At 37.1% G+C, this 19,801-nt stretch overlaps 1 protein-coding gene across 3 annotated transcripts in view; it reads left to right on the forward strand.

Moving 5' to 3' along the window:
* The window catches only part of TMEM135 (transmembrane protein 135), a 159,952-nt gene that overhangs the window by 59,518 nt on the left and 80,633 nt on the right, over positions 1–19,801 (forward strand). For 2 of the 3 annotated variants that reach the window (XM_071733317.1, XM_071733301.1), the window contains exon 5: positions 9,937–10,002. The exons of the other annotated variant lie outside the window; for it this stretch is intronic. In XM_071733317.1, coding sequence (XP_071589418.1) covers positions 9,937–10,002 — 66 coding nt within the window. The remainder of the gene's footprint in view (positions 1–9,936; positions 10,003–19,801) is intronic. 3 annotated transcript variants of the gene reach the window in all.

Genomic DNA, 19,801 nt, shown 5'->3' on the forward strand with positions numbered 1-19,801 from the left:
ATATTTTAGGCTCAGTTGATTGTCTGCCAGTCTCTTAAATTGTTTTTAGTATTGCTACATTCCTTTTACAGTTCCTTCTTCTGTAAGTGTGATTTATGCACTTTTTCCCCAAGAGGTATGAGCTATGATTTGGCTGTGCTAACGTACAGGATGTTCAGACGAACGAGCTTCTCGACGCAGTCCAGTGCAGTTTGTGTAACAGACCTACTGCATGTATTTGGCACCTTTAAACCTGGCCAGGAATAACTGAATGGTTTGCTCCAGGTCAAAAATCCTCTTTCTTGTTATTTTCTAGTTGTTTCTATTTTTGTGTTTGTTGTGAGTTTTAAAATCAGTACAGCGTTTTCTTAACTTCCTGACATGTTTAACATAAAGAGAATGGGTAAGCATAGGGTGAATAAAGTGGTTTGAAGAGATTCAGTGGTTTGTCTGCCTCTAAGGTGAGGAGAAAGAATTTGAACTTAAATTGAATTTTAAGCCATGTCCTCATTGCTTTTCCAGTATTGTGTAATCACTTGGAGTAGCTTAAGACCATGCTGCAGTTTCTGGATTGGCTAAATCTAGGGGATGATTTACTGGTGATGCTTCTTGTGACATCTTAAGGAATGTGCAAATTCACTGGCAGGCTTAAAGATCTCTTGCCTTCTCTTTGCTCTGTGTGAATGTCATATGTTGTGCACTGATACATGCAAATTTCCTGTTTTCATAAACACATTTGTGAACAAAGCAGTCTATTTTAACAGAATATACAAACCTGCAAATAATAGTGCTAATTCATCATGCATAAAGCAATAATTCCAGTGAAGCATTTTGTTATAGAATAACTTGGTTAGTGTGATAGGTATGAGATTTTTCAGAGTGCCACGATGTGAGCTAACATTTCTTCTACTTAAATAGGTAGTAAAATTTCTGTTAGCTTTTACATGCAAAAAGTCTGTTTCTTAAACAGGTGTTGGGGTTTGGTTTTTTTTTCCTTTTTGTTTGCTTTTGTTTTTCTTCCTTCTTTGTAATGTTGGTGCATTTTGCTTTTTACTTGTTTTACCAATGCTCTCATTGCAGTTCTTCTTTGCTTATGATTTGCCTTTCAAATTTTAGAGAGAGTGAAGCAGGGATTTTACAGACCTGATGTTGGTCACCTTGTAATCACCATGTTGCTCTAGTTCTTGCTTTTGCTATTGTCCATGACAATCATCCACATTTTGATGTAAGGGAAATGTCCTATGAGACAATTGAAATCAAGTCTCACATTTTTTGCCTTGGGGTAGGCTAAACTTTTCTCCTTATGTAAAAACATGCTTCTTAGAATTACAGATCTAGTTGGCAATAATTACCAGGTAGTTACACACCAGATGACATTTTTCATTGTGTTAAAGACAATTCACAACAGTAATTTTGGTGTTTGCAATATTGTGGAGCAGGTCTGGCTGAAAACTTCTTTGGATCTGTTGTTTTTTAGGGCCTGGAGATGGTGGCTCAGGGAGTTGAGTCTGGTGGATGCCTTGATTTTTAAGGGCATTTTTCTAATTTAGCTTCCCGGAGCTACTTTCTCCTGCTTTGACATTTGGTATTTGTCCTCCAGTCCTGCTGCTGGGCTGACTGTGGTAATTCATCAGTTGGCAGAGTCACTCCAGTTGCCTTCTCTACATGGAAGATGTTGAAGAGCAGAAAAGAGGAATACCCACCTCCTCGTGTGATGGAGAGACACAGAAATTAAATGCTTTAAAAGGAGTTACTCTACATGGTGAATTCTGCTGTGTGATGGGAAATTCAGAATTCTTTAGCTGTGTCAATCAAGGTGATGGTTCTCACCCTTTTGTTTGAGCAGATGTGACAGACTTCACCACCTTTTGCTGCTGCATGTTTTCATAATGTTTCCATGATTGTGGGTAGGTGTTGTGTAAAAACCTTGATGATTAACCAGCCTGGCTTCTGGAGTACAATTGCACTGCAGCTTCTGTAAACAGGCTTAGTGTTCAGAATAGATGTGGCCCTTCTGATAGTGTATGTAAAGGAGAAGTGTGGCTTTCCTTCTGAGATTGGTTTTATGATAAAAGCTTCCTCCCTTTCTTGAAAAGAGAAAACAGTATAAAAGTGTGCTTTGCAATGGGCCCCACACTGCTCGTGGGAGGCAGCCATTCTGAAACCCCCATTCCAAGAAAGATGCTTCTTCAGTTTATCTGACATTGATTTGGTTGCAAATTTGTAGAAAGCACTGTTGAGCATCAGCCTTTAAGTGAAAATTGCTTTTGGACAAAGTAAAAACAGCTTTCTCAAGAACAGGAAGATGTTTACCAGTGCTTCTGTCAGCTCTCAAAATAATGTTCTAAGTCCTCCTGTTTTCAGTTCTCCTTAAAAGAAAAATAAGTTTTTTAATAATGTAGAACACTATATAATGTTGGTAGTTAGTTACCATTCTCCATATAAAAAATACCAAATTTGACTCTCAAATATGATTTCTTGCTGATTAATTTGTATAGGTGGCTTTCATCAGTTACTGTCAGCATTTGATTTTTGTTTGATTGTTTTTAATTTTTTTTTAAATGGACTACAGTGTGTGATGAATAAAATCACACCAATTAATTTTTTCTTAGGTCATAATCAAATTATACATACACTTCTTTGAAAACAATTTAGCTCTTGTCCAACAGCAGTGAAACTTTTCTAGGCAGAGGAGAGAGGTGTCTTTATAAGCTGCACCAAAAATGAATTAACCTGTGTGTTCTGTTTCTAATTAGTTCAGAAAGGATGTGTAACATACCCATGTTTAAACAATATTCTTGGTAAGTGAGTTGAATGTCTCATCCGAAGTAGATGTAGTCTATAATACTTATTGTTTATAGCAGAGTGATGATAAATCACTTGTTTGAAAATGTTTTTTAGATTAGGTTTGTATTAGTTTTAACTCATAACTCCACGAGTAAGTTACAGTACATGGAAGCAAACCAATTGAGACAAAGAAATTTTTGTTCCATTTGCAAATACTGAGAGCTGCTACTTCAAATTGCTACCACTGGGAAATCTAAAAGATGAGGTAATCCCCCTAAAGAAAAAGAACCATGGTTGTGAAACACATTAAACATAAATCTTGTAAAGTTTGTAGGGAATGCACTGAACTGAACTCACTCAGAGTTCATGCTAGCAAGAAATGCTGGTCAGTGAAAGCAGAAAAAGGAATTGTAAATGACTGTATTAAGATTAGTCTGGAATTCCAGAACACATACTTGGGTAATATGAAATAAAGCTGTCTAAATATGCAGCTCTCATTAATTTAGTGGTCATGCTGAAACAAAAATGTCTATATTACGAGGCTGAAGGTGTCACTAAGTGTGTGACACCATTTTTCTCTGCTATTTTTCAGGGTTTAAAGTGGAGAACACAGATCATGGGTCTTTGGATTTTGCTCTCAGCTGTCCCAGTAACTCACTGAGGAACTATGGGTGGAGGGGCACAAAAATGATTGAGTTGCTGAAGCACCTCTCCTGTTAGGAAAGGCTGAAAGACTTGGGGCTGTTCAGGCCTGAGAAGAGAAGGCTTCAGGCAGTCCTTGTAGCAGCCTTCCAGTGCTTAAAGGGAACTTATGAGAATGATGAGGACACACTGCTTATCAGGGTCTGAAGTGACAGGACAAAGGGCTGTGGTTTCAAACAGAGGGTAGATTTGTCATAGAAGAAGAAATTCTTTACTGTGGGGGTGTCAGAGGTTGATTAGAGAAGCTGTGGCTGCCCCTCTTTGGAAGTGTTCGAGGCCAGGTTGGATGGGGCTTTGAGCAACCTGGTTTAGTGGGAGGTGTCCCTGCCCATGTAGGGAGCTTGGAGCTAGATGATCTTTAAGGTCTCTTCCGAGTCAAACCATTCAATGATTCTATGTAGTGTTGGAGTTCAGTGTAGCAGTGGGCTCAGGGCAGTGTTGCCCTGTTACCCTGACACTTGATGGCTGCATCCAGCCTGGGCAGATCTGTTCTTTCTGTGCCTTGTTCCAGCAGTTCCTGACCAGGCAGCAGAAATGACCCCCATGGGTGAATTCCAAACAGGATGGTGGGAGGTGGGAGATCTTCTCACTGCAGGGGAGGTGAGGGATGGATGGGTGCCTGTGCTCCTCAGTCTGGAGCTGGAAATCTGAAGAGTTCAGTGCCCTAGGGCCCAGGGGAGCACTGGCTACGTGCAAGTGTGCTCGTATATTCCTGGGATGGTCAGAGTGGTCTTTCAGCTCTTCTCTTTTATTCTATCTGGCAGCATTACTAATCAAAACCATTTTTGACAGTTGTCATGTGCATGCTGCAGGCTGGCTTGCAGCTGTTTGCTGTCCTTCTCCTGTGTGATCAGGAAGGAGCAAGGTTTTAGCTGACTTTGGTGGTTTGCTTCTCAGATGCAGAAACCTCTGCTCAGTGCTGGTGGTGATGCCTTGCCTGGACCTCCTTTCTCTGGTATTTCTGTCAAGGCAGAGAAGATTAAATAGCCTATTTCTCCAGTTTCCCATGCTGGCTGCTGGCCTGGTTTGTGGGTATTTCAGTTTATGAGCATGATACTGCCGGATTTTATTTTTTTTCTCCGGCTTCCTGATGCTCAGCTGATTGCAATGTTGAGCTGCTCAATCCTTTCTGCAGAGAAAACTACAAAAATGTGAAAGTCCGTTTCTTGCTGGGACCAGGAATATCCATTTAATACCAAGCATTTAGAAGTTTGTGTGAGAGGAAGGAAAGGGAGAACAGGTAGAGACAAAGTCAGAAGAAGAAGAAGAAAAACCATGATCTTGGGAAAAGTTAGAAATACCACAACTGCAGACTACTGCATTCAGAATAAGATAAATAAATACTAATGCTTTTATTTCATCCTCTTGGCAGCACACAGTGCTTGGTTGATTTGTTGAGTGTGTGTTCTGCAGCTGAAAGTTTTAAAGCTCTTCTAAGGAGAGGCTGAGGATCCTGAGCCTGTCTGCAGCAAGGGGAGTGGAGACACAGCAAAGGCTAAAGGGAAAGTCCATCTCCGTGATGTGTATTTCCTTCTGGATCTTATGAAGGTCAGGGTAGTTAAGTTAGGCAGTAGGATACAGGTAAATTAATTCATAAGAGAGTTTATTAACCCTGAAAGTGCAGATTTAGTTCAATGAACAAATGGAATTTCTGTTATAGGAATTGCACTGAACTGTTCAAATATTTGTGTGTAAATTTGAACCTATGCTTACACAACAAATCTGCAAATGTTCTAAGGAAGAAGCAAGACATACCTCAAAAAGAGCTTCCTGTGCTATTGATCTTACTTTTAATACTGATCTATTTATGCTATATGATCAATGAGTTTTACTACAGATTTAGTTAGGGATTCAACATACATTTATTTGAGAAAGGAGAACCATTTTCAGTTAGTACTTTTTTTTGTGTGTAAGATATGTAACCATGCATGTGCTTTATGTGCTTTCTACCCTGTAATTTTCAGGCTGGTTTTCCCTCCTCCTCCATAAATCAGAACAGATTTTGCCATTCTCTTCCACGTTCAAAACTTCCATAAGATGACCCCACAATATGCTAATTGATGGTGCTTGTGAATATTGCATCCATTCCTTCTGTGTATCTTTTTTTTTTAATTTGGGATAGGTGGTAAAATGTGATTTTAGAATAGAATTGTATTATACTTCTAATAAAGGTGCACAAATGTAGTATAAATAAGCAGAGGTAAAGGAAAATAAAATATTATGGAGCACAGAGATGAGTGTGCACATTCTGAAAGCTGAAAAATGGAAAATAATTAGAGAAGTTTCAGAAAATGGGTGCAAGGTAATAATGATCTGTAATTAATTGATGGTGAGATTTATATTGTTTAGCCTTTGTAGACAATTGTTAAATTGCTTTTACAGAAGGTAAAAGTAAAAAGTGATTTCATCTGATAATGACTGAATGGAAAGTGCTTGTGTCTCACAGCTGTCAAGTGGTGCTCATTGAACAAGTAAAATTCAGATGGTTCAGTTATGAAGGCAAACATTCAGACTGCTTAAAAAAAGTAAAAACAGAGGTACATGGAATTCACACCTTTGAAATGGAATGATTTAATATATCTCTCTTTAAAAGCATCAGTTCAGCTTCAATGCTGTATTTTAATATATTTAAAATATTTTTTACATTCATAAAATATATTAAGAATGGTAACATTCTCTACTGGCAGTGTTGCAATTTAATCAGGAGTTTTAACAATAAATAAATTGATCAGTTAAATTTGTCATCTGGTTTAAAGTTCAGATGGAGAGGGTTACATTCCACTTGAAATGTTGTGGACAGACATTAGGAAAAGAAATTGATTTCAGAAGCTTCTTGTACATTTTCGTACTCATTATTGTTTCTGAATCTCACCAAATCCCTTTTTCATAGCAGTCAATTAAAAAAGCTGCTTGAAGGTTAGCTAATAAGGGAGAGCTATAAGAACAGTTGTTTTAAAATATGTAATCAAATTGAAAAATGTTACCGATTATTTCAGATAGATTGTCAATAACCTTTTTTAAAATAATTTTGTTTTTGTTAAGAAATACAGATTTTACAGGCCAGGGCTGTCAGCCAACTATTTTAGCCAACATCAGCAAACTTCATAGCAGCGAAATGTCTTTTGTGGTATTACAACATTTCCATTTTAATTATATCTGTCAGTTGCTGTGAATGGCTTCCAAAAATCTGTGCCTTTCAGGACAGATTAATTCTTTAATTAGAATAATTTTTTTAAGTACACATTTAGATGTAGATGTTAAAATTTGACAGGTGATTTCTAAATCAATTAATTTGCATTAGCAATTCCCCCCCCACTGCTTGCATTTCCAGTTTTAACTTTTGTAAAACATCTGGACTCTAAAGCATTTTTTTTTTTTAAGTGCTGTTTTTCCTACAGTTTCCATCAATTATATTCCACTTTAGTTCTGGTTCATACAGGTGGTTTCTCTTTTTAATTTTTTTAGCCTACATGTAAGGAATTTCACAGAAGCAAGTGCTTTCTTGGAAGGGAACAATTGGTCATCTTTGTCTGCAGATGCCATTAGAGCTTTCACAACATTACAGAGTGGTAAGATCCGAGGCTGCTGTTTCACCTCACATATAATGTAACACAGTATACATTCCTTTCCATGGAGAGCAGTCTTAGGATTTGTTAACTATGGGTTTGGCAACACATTTATTTTACACTGAGATCACTAAAACCATGTGTTGGCAATTTACTTTCCTATGGACCTCTGACTTGCATATCTGAAGAAAAGTATCCAAAGTCATTGCCTAAGCCTATAGTGTACTGAATGCTAATAAATCTTAAATTTCTACAGCTTCACAAAAATCTGCTTAAAATGGAATATTTAATGATAATGGAGGCAGATTTAGTTAAAAAATCCCTAAGTTCCTAGCTGGCAATTTTTTTATACCCACTCCTCTATATTCAACCTGTACAGATTGAATGGCAGCAGGATGCCCTGTGTTTCAGGATTTGGCTTGGCTTGTCATAGCCAGAAACTGCAGAAGGAAGGACATCCTTCCATGTGGCTGGCACCAAGCATTTCCACTGCTTGTGGAGAATTTGAGGAACTGGACTGTGCTTCTTTAGGAAGCACAGGAAATTTAGAGGTCACCTGGAAATCGCTCTTTTTCATAAACTTGTCACTGAAAAATTTGTTGTTAGACACCAGAAGTTGTTAGGTCTAAGTTGTTGTCCATCCTTAGAGATGCTGAAACCATGATGGAGCAAGCCCTGGACAATCTGCTTCAAGAAGCCCTGGGTAGAACCAAATGACCCAGGTGGTCTCTGGCAGATGATTCTTTTTGTGCCTGTGTTTGCACAAGAAAGGAAGAAGCTGCAAGCTGAAGATTGTGTGGAAGTTTGTCCATGACAGAATTGTTACAGATAAATTAAGATTCTGAGCATGTTTTCCTAGCTTGATCGCTTTTATCGTTAGTCTGTGAGATGTTATGGTTTTATGATGGTGTTAAAAAATTTCTGAATAGTTTCATTTTGTTCTTCTTCCATGTAGGACACTGCCTCAATTGAATCTTAACACACTCACACTTAGTGGTCACGTTTACAAATTTAAAATATTTTCACTTTAAATGTTACACCAACAGCGAGTTTGAGTCTGAGCAATCTTTTGAAAGATTAACTTCTTTAAAGATCTTCTTGGATTTTGCATAATTAAAAATCCAATAAATTTTTCTCCAGCCTTGTCACTGTCAGGGCATTAGTGGCTATAGGTGGCCTCTTCTCCCCAGCTGTTTGGGTAGGAAGCAGTAATTTTAGTGTTAATCTTCTTAGTGATACTCAGCACATGAGAGCCATGCTCAGTCCCCCATGGGAGGACATCTATGGTGCTAGATTTGCTGTTGCTGTGTTTTTTTCCTTGCTTCTGAATGGGTTTGACATCTGGCATTAACGATGTGAGTACAAGTGTATTGAGATCTTTTACTAGCAGATGTGAAAAGAAAGTCTCACACACCAGTGGTTTTCAAAAGAAACAAAAGCAGCTTAGCTGTACTGACAGAATGCTCAATTCCGATGAAACATCCTTAAAAATTTGGTGAAAGAAACCAATTTTGGAAAATACAAAAGATTGTATGAGGTTCACTTCATCTCTTGAAGAAGAATGGCACTTGGGCATTGCCCTTCTTTGTGGTGGGTGTAAATGAAGTGATAGCTTTTGCAGAGCCATGTACTGGAGCTCACACGTTCATTTACAGATGGGGGAGCAAACAAGGCAAATAAAAGATCTTCAGTAAAATTATTTTCTGAGATTGTTTTAGAAAAGTGTAAACTCCACTTAATCTGTGTCCAGGAAGATTGAGGAATAAATCTCAAGACATGTCTTCCATATTACATTTCTTGAGATGCATCTATCTTCCTTTAGTGTAGTATGAACCCAGTATGTCTTGCAGTCAAGTAAGCACTGAGCTACTTATTCTTTAAATCACTGTTTAGAAAGACAGTCAGCTACTGCAAACTATTTTTATTTATAAACTTTCTAAATGCTTTTCAAACAGCCTGCTAATTACTTTTTAACACAGATCTTTAAGTGTCAGAGTATTGTTTTATTAGAACCAGATATTAAAACCACGTTTTGTTGCAGTTGAAATTGAAACCACCTTCACTATTTGCTATGGAAACAAGATCTTTAAAACAAATGTGGTCTGTATGCTGATGTGCCAGTCCATGTATTTATGTAGCCAGTGAATTTTTTTCATGCCTTTTTGGAACCAGCTTGTAGAAAGAAATGTGAACCCAATCTTTTTTTGTATTAAACCCTGAATTAAGAGTTGATAATCTATGTTTATGTCAGAAGGTATGTGTTAATTGTTCCACTGGATTAAAATAATGATGGGGCAATTAACACAGGACGGTATGTGACCTAACTAAAGGTTAACCTAACTAAAGATTTCCCCAAAGTTGTGTCCCCTGTCATTTGCACACAATGATAGTGTGTTTTGTGGTGCCACTGTTATTAAAAGTTAAGGAGGGGCTCAGGTGCTCTTAAGGAAGAGTTGCATCATATTCTCCTTATTGATAGTCGTTTTTTTTTAAGTGTATTAAACAACAATTAAAAAAAACTAATCAGTTTCACTAGGTGTAAAATACCAGATAGCTGTTTTTTCCTTAGTATGTCAGTTTTACCTGTCAGCCTGTGGAAGACCATTGTGTGGGGCTGAGCATCTCTGACCTGAATGAGGAGTCTGTGTGTCATGGGAGGGACCCTGTACTGGTTGGGTGGTTGCTTGTGCTGAGACCAAAATCTTTGGTAAACTGCTCACCTTGAACACACCTTTGCCTGATCTCTGCAGACTGGTGTAAATAATTTACTGAAGTGATTCTGTTGTAAATGGGTGCTAAAGGCATCTGACACTTGAAAAAAATGTTATAAAAGTTGAAACAAATCTTCATGAGCTGGGCTATCTATTTTTTAAATACCTAATGTGTGTGTGTTTCTATGCAGGCTACAGAAACGTTGTTCCGAATGGCTGTAGCAAGAGGAGCTATTACACCTTTAAGACATGGAGAAGTAAGACTAAATATATATTATTTTTTTTTTGCACACGTGGTATAATGGTTCATTAATGTAGTGCTTTATAAGTTCCTGGGAGACGTACTGTCTTCAGGTAAGTGAAGAGGGCTGTACTTTTGTATAACTTGCATACCTCCATGATAGGTTTGTTTTAAAAAAGAAAGCAAGAATTTAAATCCTGCCCAGTGGAAGATTAAAGTATGCTTCAAAAATTACTGATGTTTCACTTGGCCTGAATGATAATTTATCCTTATAATAGAAATGAATCACAGGAATGTCTTTTTAGCCAGGTAATTTTTCACTGGATTTTCTCTATATAAAAATGTAGAATATAGAAAAATTCATATGAGATTGATTTTTGTCATGTGGTAGCTGCTGTGAGGCTACTTTATCCTTTGTTCTTTCAAGAAATTAGAAACTTCAGATAGTATATGAGGTATTAATACGTAGTTATTCTAAAGAGGATAAATATATTTGAATATTATGTTGCTCATACATGCTTCTGTTGACGGTGAACATTTGTTTTCTTCTATGTGTGCTTTTCTGTCAGGTGTTCTGAACATTCCTGATTAAAGGTTTCCAATATTGGGTGGTGGATTTTATGCTCAGGTTGAATTTAGTTTAAAAAAACCCACAAACTGCACATGGTCATGGCACTGGAAAAGAGAACTGATCTGGGCAATTCACAGCTGGATGCTACAGTGTACTGGATTTTAAGCTTAGAAAACTCAGTGTTTTTTTCATGGTGAATCTGTTGGTGATGAAATTCTTAGGCAACTTTGTTAAAATTAATACAATAGACACAACATTCAATTTGGAGTCTCTATCTACAGTTAACCTGAAATCTCATCTGTGTTGTAAAATGTTCCTTATGCTGATGAAATTGCTTTAATTTCTTTTTTGAAACAAAAAAGCATCACTGTCTGAAGATGTGTCTGAGATCTCCTGTCCTGCCATTTTCCTACGTTTTAGCTTTTCTGAATATGAACCCCTTATATTTTTTCATGTGGTGTTCTTCATTCTTTTCTCCAGAAGAATGTAATACAGTTTCCAGAAGTGTTAGTAATGGAATATGTGCAACCCTTCCAAATTCTCTCTTTCTTGTTTTTTTCAGGGAAGGATACTAAATTTTCTATGTTTTTATGATCAGGTTGCCCATAAAGTTTGTAGAGTCTCCATCCTTGTAGTTGCCCAGTGAGTTGTGGTAATTATGGAAAAGTCAAATGATGCATTTTTTTAAAGTGTAACTAATTGTATCATGCCATGCAAAAATTTTCTCTGCTGTGACTGGTATTCAGTGGCTGTATCTGACCTATCTTATGTTGAATCAGTCCTACTCTGATGTGGTGGAAAAAGTTCGGCTTTTTTCTTCAGATGTTTTTTCTGATCTTATATTAGTTGAATGCCCCCCAGGGCCAGAGGGAACCAGATGAGAAGCAGGAAGACAAGTGATTAGAAGATGTAGAGGGTGATGAGCAAAAATGGATCTGGGTGAAAGTGCATCTGTTTGACAATATGTACTTTATAGTGGTGTACTGTGTTGCATGACACTATTTTTGGGTTTCAGTTAATGCTAAGCTAGATAATTTACATATAAAACATGTAAAAATTGTTCAGAATTGACATTTTGTGTAAGAAGGCACAATGAAAGATCTTTTTTTCTCGTATTTTTATCAGGCTGTACGCAAGGGGGGAAATATTTTAACCCAAGGAAGATCTTTTCATTGAATTCCATTGTGGAATTATAATTTATTTGGTCTGAAAATGAGGAATGACATTAATCAAATGAAATTGTTTTTTCCAGAAGAAACTTATAATTATCAAGAGTCATATTAAAATATTTTTTAGCTTTTCCAAGAAATTGCTGAATGCTTGCACAGTGTAAATAGAAAGGGAGCCAGAAAAAAAGTTGAATATGAACTGGAGTTGACTGTATTTTGTTTGAGAAGTGCGAACTTGGCAGTGAAAATCAAAGCAGAGCAACTGTGGAAATTCCAGACTATGGAGGCAGCAATCCAAATGTGCAAAAGTGCTTTTCAGTACTTAAAAATGTAACACCACTTAATATTTAAGAAGATATAAAACTGTTCAATACTAGATGGAAAAAATGTATAAATACTTATGTTTTAAATTAATATTTAAAAAAATAGACTATTCTCTATGTACTGTTGAACAAATTAATGTGCAAACATTTATACAGGCAAAACAGGGTGCATGAAAAACAATCCATTATAATCCATCTTTCATCACTGGAAGGATTTATAATTTGTAAGATTAAATGTCTATGGGAAATGTCTTTTCTTCTCCTTCCAATCTTTCTCCATTCATGAGGACACATCAAGTCTTTATGCATATCGAATTATTTTTTTTGCTTTATTATTCTTGAAGAAATCAAAAAATGAGGTTGTATTGTTCTTCTGACTTTTGCATGTGGTTTGTAAAATTATTGTTGAGAGTTTAGGAAAGCGTTCTGCTGAAAGTAGCTACCAGATTTGAGTATATAGTGCTACAAAAGTATTTAATTGTGGAATATAGATCATAAAGGTTCCTGAAGAATCCTCTCAGCATTTCCCTTGCCTCCTGGTTGGGTTGAAGTGTAATAACATCATGGGAGGGAATCAAAACCAGTAACATAATTAATTTTTGGAATTCAATATACCATTTTTCACAAAAATAGTAATTTCTATCAGTTGCTTTGTTTTGAGGGTGGCATGTGAGGAAAAACCTTGTTTATTTATTAGTGCTTTTAGCTCATTTCTAAATGACCAAAAAACTGTATGAACAGATGTGATTACACCAAATTTATGATTGTGCTGAAGTCTTAGGGTTCATTCCATTAACGTCACAAGGTTTTGAATCAGTGACAGAGATAGCTGAGGCCTCTGCATTCAGAGTCCCTGGACCTGACACCATCAGAGAGCTTGCCCAGCTTTCTTCTTTCTTCTCCTTCTGGTCTTCATGAAGTAGAAAAAGATCTGCTGCAGTCTGTTTCTCAGTCACCCAGCCACTTCCAGACAGAGCTGATGCCTTTGTGGGTGCTGGCTGGTGTGGCAGAGGCAGCTGAGGAAGCAGTGGCAGTGGCAGTGGCAGTGGCAGTGGCAGGCTGCCTGCTGGAAAGGGGGAGAAGGGGAAGAAGAGGAGGCTGGTGCCTGGTTCATACTGCCCAGTTCTGCATCTCGTGGAGCTTGCCACACCTCAAGTACTGTGTCCAGTTCTGGGCCCCTCAGTTTAGGAAGGATATTGAGGTCCTGGAGCAGGTCCAAAGGAGGGCAACCAGGCTGGTGAAGGGACTCCAGCACAGATCCTATGAGGAGAGGCTGAGGGAGCTGGGGCTGTTAAGCCTGGAGAAGAGGAGGCTCAGAGGAGACCTCATCACTCTCTACAACTCCCTGAAAGGAGGCTGGAGCCAGGTGGGGGTTGGTCTCTTTTCCCAGGCAACCCTCAGCAAGGGCACGGTCTCAAGTTGTGCCAGGGGAGGTTTAGGTTGGACATTAGAAAGAATTTCTTTACTGAGAGGGTGATCAGACATTAGAATGGGCTGCCCTAGGAAGTGGTGGATTCTCCATCCCTGGAGATATTTAAAAAGAGACTGGATGTGGCACTCAGTGCCATGGTCTGGTAACTGCAGTGGTAGTGGATCAAGGGTTGGACTTGATGATCTCTGAGGTCCCTTCCAACCCAGCCAATTCTATGATTCTCTTTCTATGATTCTGCTGCTGCATGCTTGCCCCCCAGGGCAGGGTCAAGAGGAGGAGTAAGAGTTGGCAGCAGTGGCTCTGAGAAATCACTGGGTGCACAAGAGGAAGTCAGAATAAATCTGGCACAGGACAAGTTGAATTTTGATGGCTATAGACAGAGAGAGAAGATGTGGCCAATCTAATTTACACTGAGCAAGTGACATACCAAAAACCTGTGTTTCACCTAATATTTTTATGTGATGTGGAGGAATTGAGCAAGAAGGAGGGATTTGATTACAACAACTTGCAGGACTGATGTTCGCAGTGGAGGAGGGAAACAAACACACACAGCCCATCCAGAGAGTGAGTAGGAGGATAAACAGAGGATGTGGAACCCTTAATGGATAAAAATATTATGAAATATGGAGGCTGACATGGGTAACAGAGATATAATGGTGAAGGCATGATTCCCAGAGGGCTGGAACTGTTATCAGCCATGCATGAACTTTGTGGTTAATTAACTTCTTAATACATTTTTATGAGTTTATTAACTGTCTTTGTCTCTTTTCACCTGAAAAATGCTGGGACTTCCATGCAGAGGAATTCAGGCTTGTATGTTCAGATGTCATTAAGTCTTACCAGCAAAAACCTTACTGCTGCCTTAGAACTGGAGAAGGGCCATGCCCCACGGATTGTGCTCTTCTGTCTGAAATGTTAAGGCATATGGGAAACGTTCAGTATGGTGGAACTTATAAAATCCTGATGTAGTGTCATGAGATGAAAAAGACAAGAAAAAAAATTAGGAGAAGCGAAAGACTTGCATAGCAGATTCAGAAAGAAAAAAAAAAGCTTAGGCTATATGATAGGCTCCATTTTATGATGCCTGCTACAGCTGAGATGTTTTGAAGAGGTTTCAAAGAAAGGAACTGAGTCTTCAGTCTATAGTATTACAATAGGATGCCAGTAATTTAGGATAATTGGTGTTGTTTTCCCCCCAGTTCCACAAAAACCATTGTTCCTGAAACACTGTGAGAAACAAAATATACAAAGTGATTTCTAGGCTGTGTCGTTAAGTTTCTAAAGAGGTTCATTTCAGAGTAGCAGCTGTTTTCAGCTGAAGTACATGAAGAGATAACTCTGCAAAGCTGTCTAAGGCTCTGCTGAAGGTTACACTATAAAAAAAAATCCAAAAAAAGAACCACAGGTGGAAGCTGAATGGTGTGTCCTGTCTCTCCTCAGCTTATTTAGTGAATTTCCAGGTGAGTTAATGACCAGCATCCAACCAGAGTTTATGCTGATTTGCTGATGCTGACTCCTGATTCCTGTGAGAATTTACCACTTACATGGTCTGGATGAAAGAATGGGTGAATTTGCACAAATGTCCACCCATATACATTTGTCTTCAGTCTTGGAGAGAACAGCAGCAGTGCTTGTGGAAGGGAGGTGGTCAGACCAGTGCTCTTGTGGATAATGAAACCAGAGAATTCTTTGCTGTAAAATACCATTGTCAGCCAAATTTGAAGTAAAAATAGATATAAAAGTCTATGAAATTGTTGTACTTTTCAGCTTTAAATGTATTATGGCCTTAACATGTAAATATGTGTAATGATAGGCATTGCTATGGCGTTAGACACCCAGGCATGGAAGCATACTTTGTATTAAGAAGCATGTCTTTGCTTTTGTTTAGGGCCATGTTCAGCAGATTTCAGAGTGAAATTTTAATTGTGTGTTTTCTGGAAGGTAAACAATGTAAAGTGTAAAGCTGGTGAATGGAGGCCAGGTACTGTTAAAATGCTGATGGTACACTTGTAATTAAATTTTGAGCTAAAAAGCACACAAGGGGATTAGTAAGGATCTTTAAAATGCAATTTATTTCATATTTTTATATGTGGAAACAGTGATATGAAATACATAGTCATGCAGCACTTGGTCTATTATTAGTTATGCAGACTTTATCCTCTACAGTTTGCAGTTGTGGCAGATGTAAGGTGGCAGGGTCCAAGTGCCACCTGAGTGCCTTGGGTTCAAGCATTAAAACAAGGACTGCAACAACTCTCAAGATAAAATCAGTTTGTTTGGGTCTGAATAGGAAGGAGCTTGGTAAGAGCAATGCAATTGCTTCCAAACAAACAATTCTTACATTTTTGTGATAAAATGATTGTTTCGACAATTCTTTTTCAGCAGCATATTCTTTCTTTAGAAATCAAAGCCATGGTTTATATGAGGGGATATATATATATTCTAGAATAATGCTATTGAAGTAAATAGTAAACTTTTAAAAAATTAAGTTCTTTAAAAAGAAGTTGTGCATGTGTTAATTTATTGCATTTGTGGGTTGCACTGAATTATAAATAGCAGATCACAAAATTCAGTAGTTACTGAAACTATGTTTCTAAAAATTTTATCTCTTTTAAACTGTATGTATGCTTATATGTATACATACAGATACATATGAATAGGTTCTTTTTAACTGGAAAATTTTATCTTGCATTGATTTTAAGAAAAAATTTTAATCTAGGAATGGAGTGCAAGGTTCCTTGCCCTCTTTCTCTTTTTTTCTTCCTTGTCCACCATGTCGTAGCAGAGTCCAGGAACTCAGCTGTGTTATTAAGTCATGGAGACAAGAGCCATTTTATTGATAGCAATAACTAAGTTGTTGGGGTTTTTTGTTTTTTGGTTTTTTTCCATGACAAGGGATGTTCTAATTTTACTTGCCTTGGAAGCCATTAGAAAGATGCCTTTGTACACCTCAGTCGTATTCAGCTGTTGCTGTAAGGGTGACATGGAACAGAGCAAACATTTGAAGGATGATGGCCTTTATATAGGGGCTTATACTGGAAATTACTGTATTCTACATTGGATTATTTAATTTGGGGATTTGTCACTATGATGTTCTGCTTATATTTTTGGCCAGCTTCTTTGCAAAACATGAAACTCAGGACAGCTTCATAAAGAGTAACATTCAAAGTTCTGAAGAAGTTCTGTGAATCACTTGAGATTAATTTTCCTGGAAATAAAATTGCTGTGGGTACACTGCTTCCTGTGATTTCAGCTCGGGGCTATACCAGGCCTAATCACTTGTAGGAATATTAGAAACCAAATGGCACTGGGATAGGGGACATCTGAACCTCTTGCCCTCATGCCTTCCTATCACAAAGATGTCTTTATTGTCTGGGGTTCAAAAGTTCTGCTCTCACAGAAGGTCTCTGGTTTCCATGCTTTATTCTTGAATTCTTTGTTACTGTCATGTTAATATTTGAGGAAAGATGTTTTCTCAGTTTAACATAAATCTTGGAGCAGTAAAGACACCACAGTTACTGTCCTGAAGGCACTTTGCTTTTTAAGCCTTCTCTCTTGTCTGAGCCAAGGACACATTTCAGAAGCAATGCTGCTGCTCAAAATGAGCCTCTCTTGTTCCCACTGAGGTTGTAAAGCTCTCTGGAAAATGTTGTTTGGCATTGGGAAAGAAATCTGGTTTGGTACAATGAAATGTACATTTTTGTAAGGTCATGTTATAATATTCATGGGCCTTTTCTACTTTCAAAGTAGGATTGTCAATCTCTTGGATCTTGTCCTGTGCATTTCTTCCCTCCTGGTTAAGGGTTGCTAGTACACAGAAAAATGTGTATTTAAAAAAAAAAAATCAATACGTTGCAAACCAGTGTCAATTTAATTTAACCAAATCATTTTTTAATATCTTGTGTAAGATCCAAAGTTTACAGTATTCATTCCAAAGATTACAGTATTCATTTGTCTTACTGTTGCTCTCTTAATTTTGAAAAGTATTTGCAAAACTAAAGAAGGGAGCTACTTGCAGGCAGGTTTGGGTCCCTTTTTTTTCTAAAGCAAGGTCTTTTCTCTCTCTTTCCTAAGAGAATAATCTGTACTTTGACTTCTAGTTTTTTTCAAAAGCAATGTGTTTTAAAAAAAAGAAAGAAAAAGGTATCAAAGATGAGTCTTCTGAATGTCAGTTTAAAATCCTTTTACATTACTGGCATAAAGTTACAGCATTCTCTTTAGTGAAATCTTTCCTGGATACAGTATTGAGTTTGTCTTTTATAACATCCTGCAAAAGAGCAGTAAATGAATAAAATGTATCCATAAGAACAGAACTTTTTTATAGACTGCCTACTTAAGGTTTTGGTTTGGGTTATGTGTCAGAAGTATTTAAAAATAGTACTGGTATCTGGAAAATCCTTCTGGCAGGTCACAGTGAATAACTTAATTGCTGAAAACTGGCATACTTTATCTATATTATCTGGAAGAAAGTCAAAACTCAATAACTCTTCTGATTAAATGCAATGAAAACTAAAACTTGATTGGAGAGGGAGAGAGGGGGGGAAAGAGACAGAGAGAGAGACACACAGAGAGAAAGAGAAAGAGAATGTAATTTTACCTTGGGGAGAAAAACTGCCAGATTACTTTTGAGGTGTTCCAGTGTACAGTGTTCAAGTGATGTTTTTGCCATTTATTCAGTTGTGTGAAGGTGTTATTTGTATAGCTTGTCCTGGATAATTGAATTTATTTGTTTTATAGGTTTTAATTTTTTTTTAATCATTAAGAGAGAAGTAAATTTATCTCAAAGCTTGAGCTGAATAGGACCTTTTCTGCTCTTTTAATATGCAATTTTAATATTGCAATATGCAATATGAGGATATTTAGTTTTTTACCAAAAATCATCATAAGCCTTGAGCCTTCCAAATAATTTGAAGGTCCAGTGGTGAGATTTGTAGGTTGGGGAACAGGAAAAATGAATACGAATCGCATATGGTACATATTTAAGGTAGAAATAAATATGTTCCAGAGTATGGAGACCACTGAAGGAAGATAACACATAATTTTGGAAACTTAGAGATGATTTCTCTTCTGTATTGAAAGTTAACTGGGTGATTCATCCTTTGTACCCTAATTGTATGGAAAATATAGTCTGTCTGTTTTCATAGAGTGAAACAATGTGGTTTAGAACTTAAGCATTTGACATATCATGCTATGCATTTTTTTTTTTTAATGTCAGGATGTTGGTATGTATGTATTATAATAGTAATTTCCCCTTTGCGAAGTGAAATACAGGGCTAGAAAGTAAATTGGATTATGCTCAAAATATTTGTCAGGTATCTTCCTCCAAGAAGTTTTTGGCAAGGAGTAAAGTAAGGAGAGAATTACCTATTTTAAAGACTTCGTAATACTTTGCCACTATATTTCATATTTCTTTTTCTTTTTGGTCAGCAAAACAGGGAATGCATGGCAAATGTAGGCAACAAAACACTACAGCAACAAAACTAAATGAAAGGAAATATATTTACTTCCCAATCTACTTTCTGTTTTTACATGACTTGGTTGTTCAAGAAATATAGTACTGGAAAATATATGATACTATTTTCTTTAGATAATTGTTCTTAATTTATATCTTGTTAAAATATGTAGTTCATGATTGTCAATTCAAATACAGACATTTTCAGTATTATTTGTTTAATAACTATTTAATTTGTATTATTTGTTTAATAACTATTCAAACTGGGGTCTTATGTATCATGGTCTTGGACTGAAATGTATCTTCCTTTATACTTAAAACTTGCCCCCAAAGACTGAGCCTGGCAGCTCCATTGTTCTACCAGAGAAAAGAGAATCTATAGGGAAAACTTTACTTCTAGACCTGCAGAAAGGGACAGAAGGTTTTATAGGGGGTTGGTATTTGAATAATGCTTCTTTCTCACTTCGGTGTTGTTGGTGCTAATGTTATGTTAAGATATTCATATAGTTGAAGAAATAGAAAACTGTGATAGCTATTTCAACTGATAAATCTAAATTTGTTCACATTCCTGCATGCATTTAAGGATGCTAAATACATGCTAAAGATGTGTGCTCTTCATTTTCTGTGCAAGCTGTTTGAGTCAGGCTGTTGGAATGATGATAGTCTCCCCAATGTATGAATGTGTCACTTCACAGTTAAAATACAGCATGTTCACTAACATATAGAGTATGTTAGAGTCACTTGGAAGAAAGGATGTCTTATCTTTGGTGTAAATGTTAGTTACAGTCAATGATTTCTAGCAAATGAAATGTCATATTCCCTTAGGGAAAAAATGTTCTCAGTCATTCTGCTGTCCCAGTTTAAGTTA

The sequence above is a fragment of the Heliangelus exortis genome, chromosome 1 (genome assembly GCF_036169615.1).
Source record: "Heliangelus exortis chromosome 1, bHelExo1.hap1, whole genome shotgun sequence".
Classification (NCBI taxonomy): Eukaryota; Metazoa; Chordata; class Aves; order Apodiformes; family Trochilidae; genus Heliangelus; species Heliangelus exortis.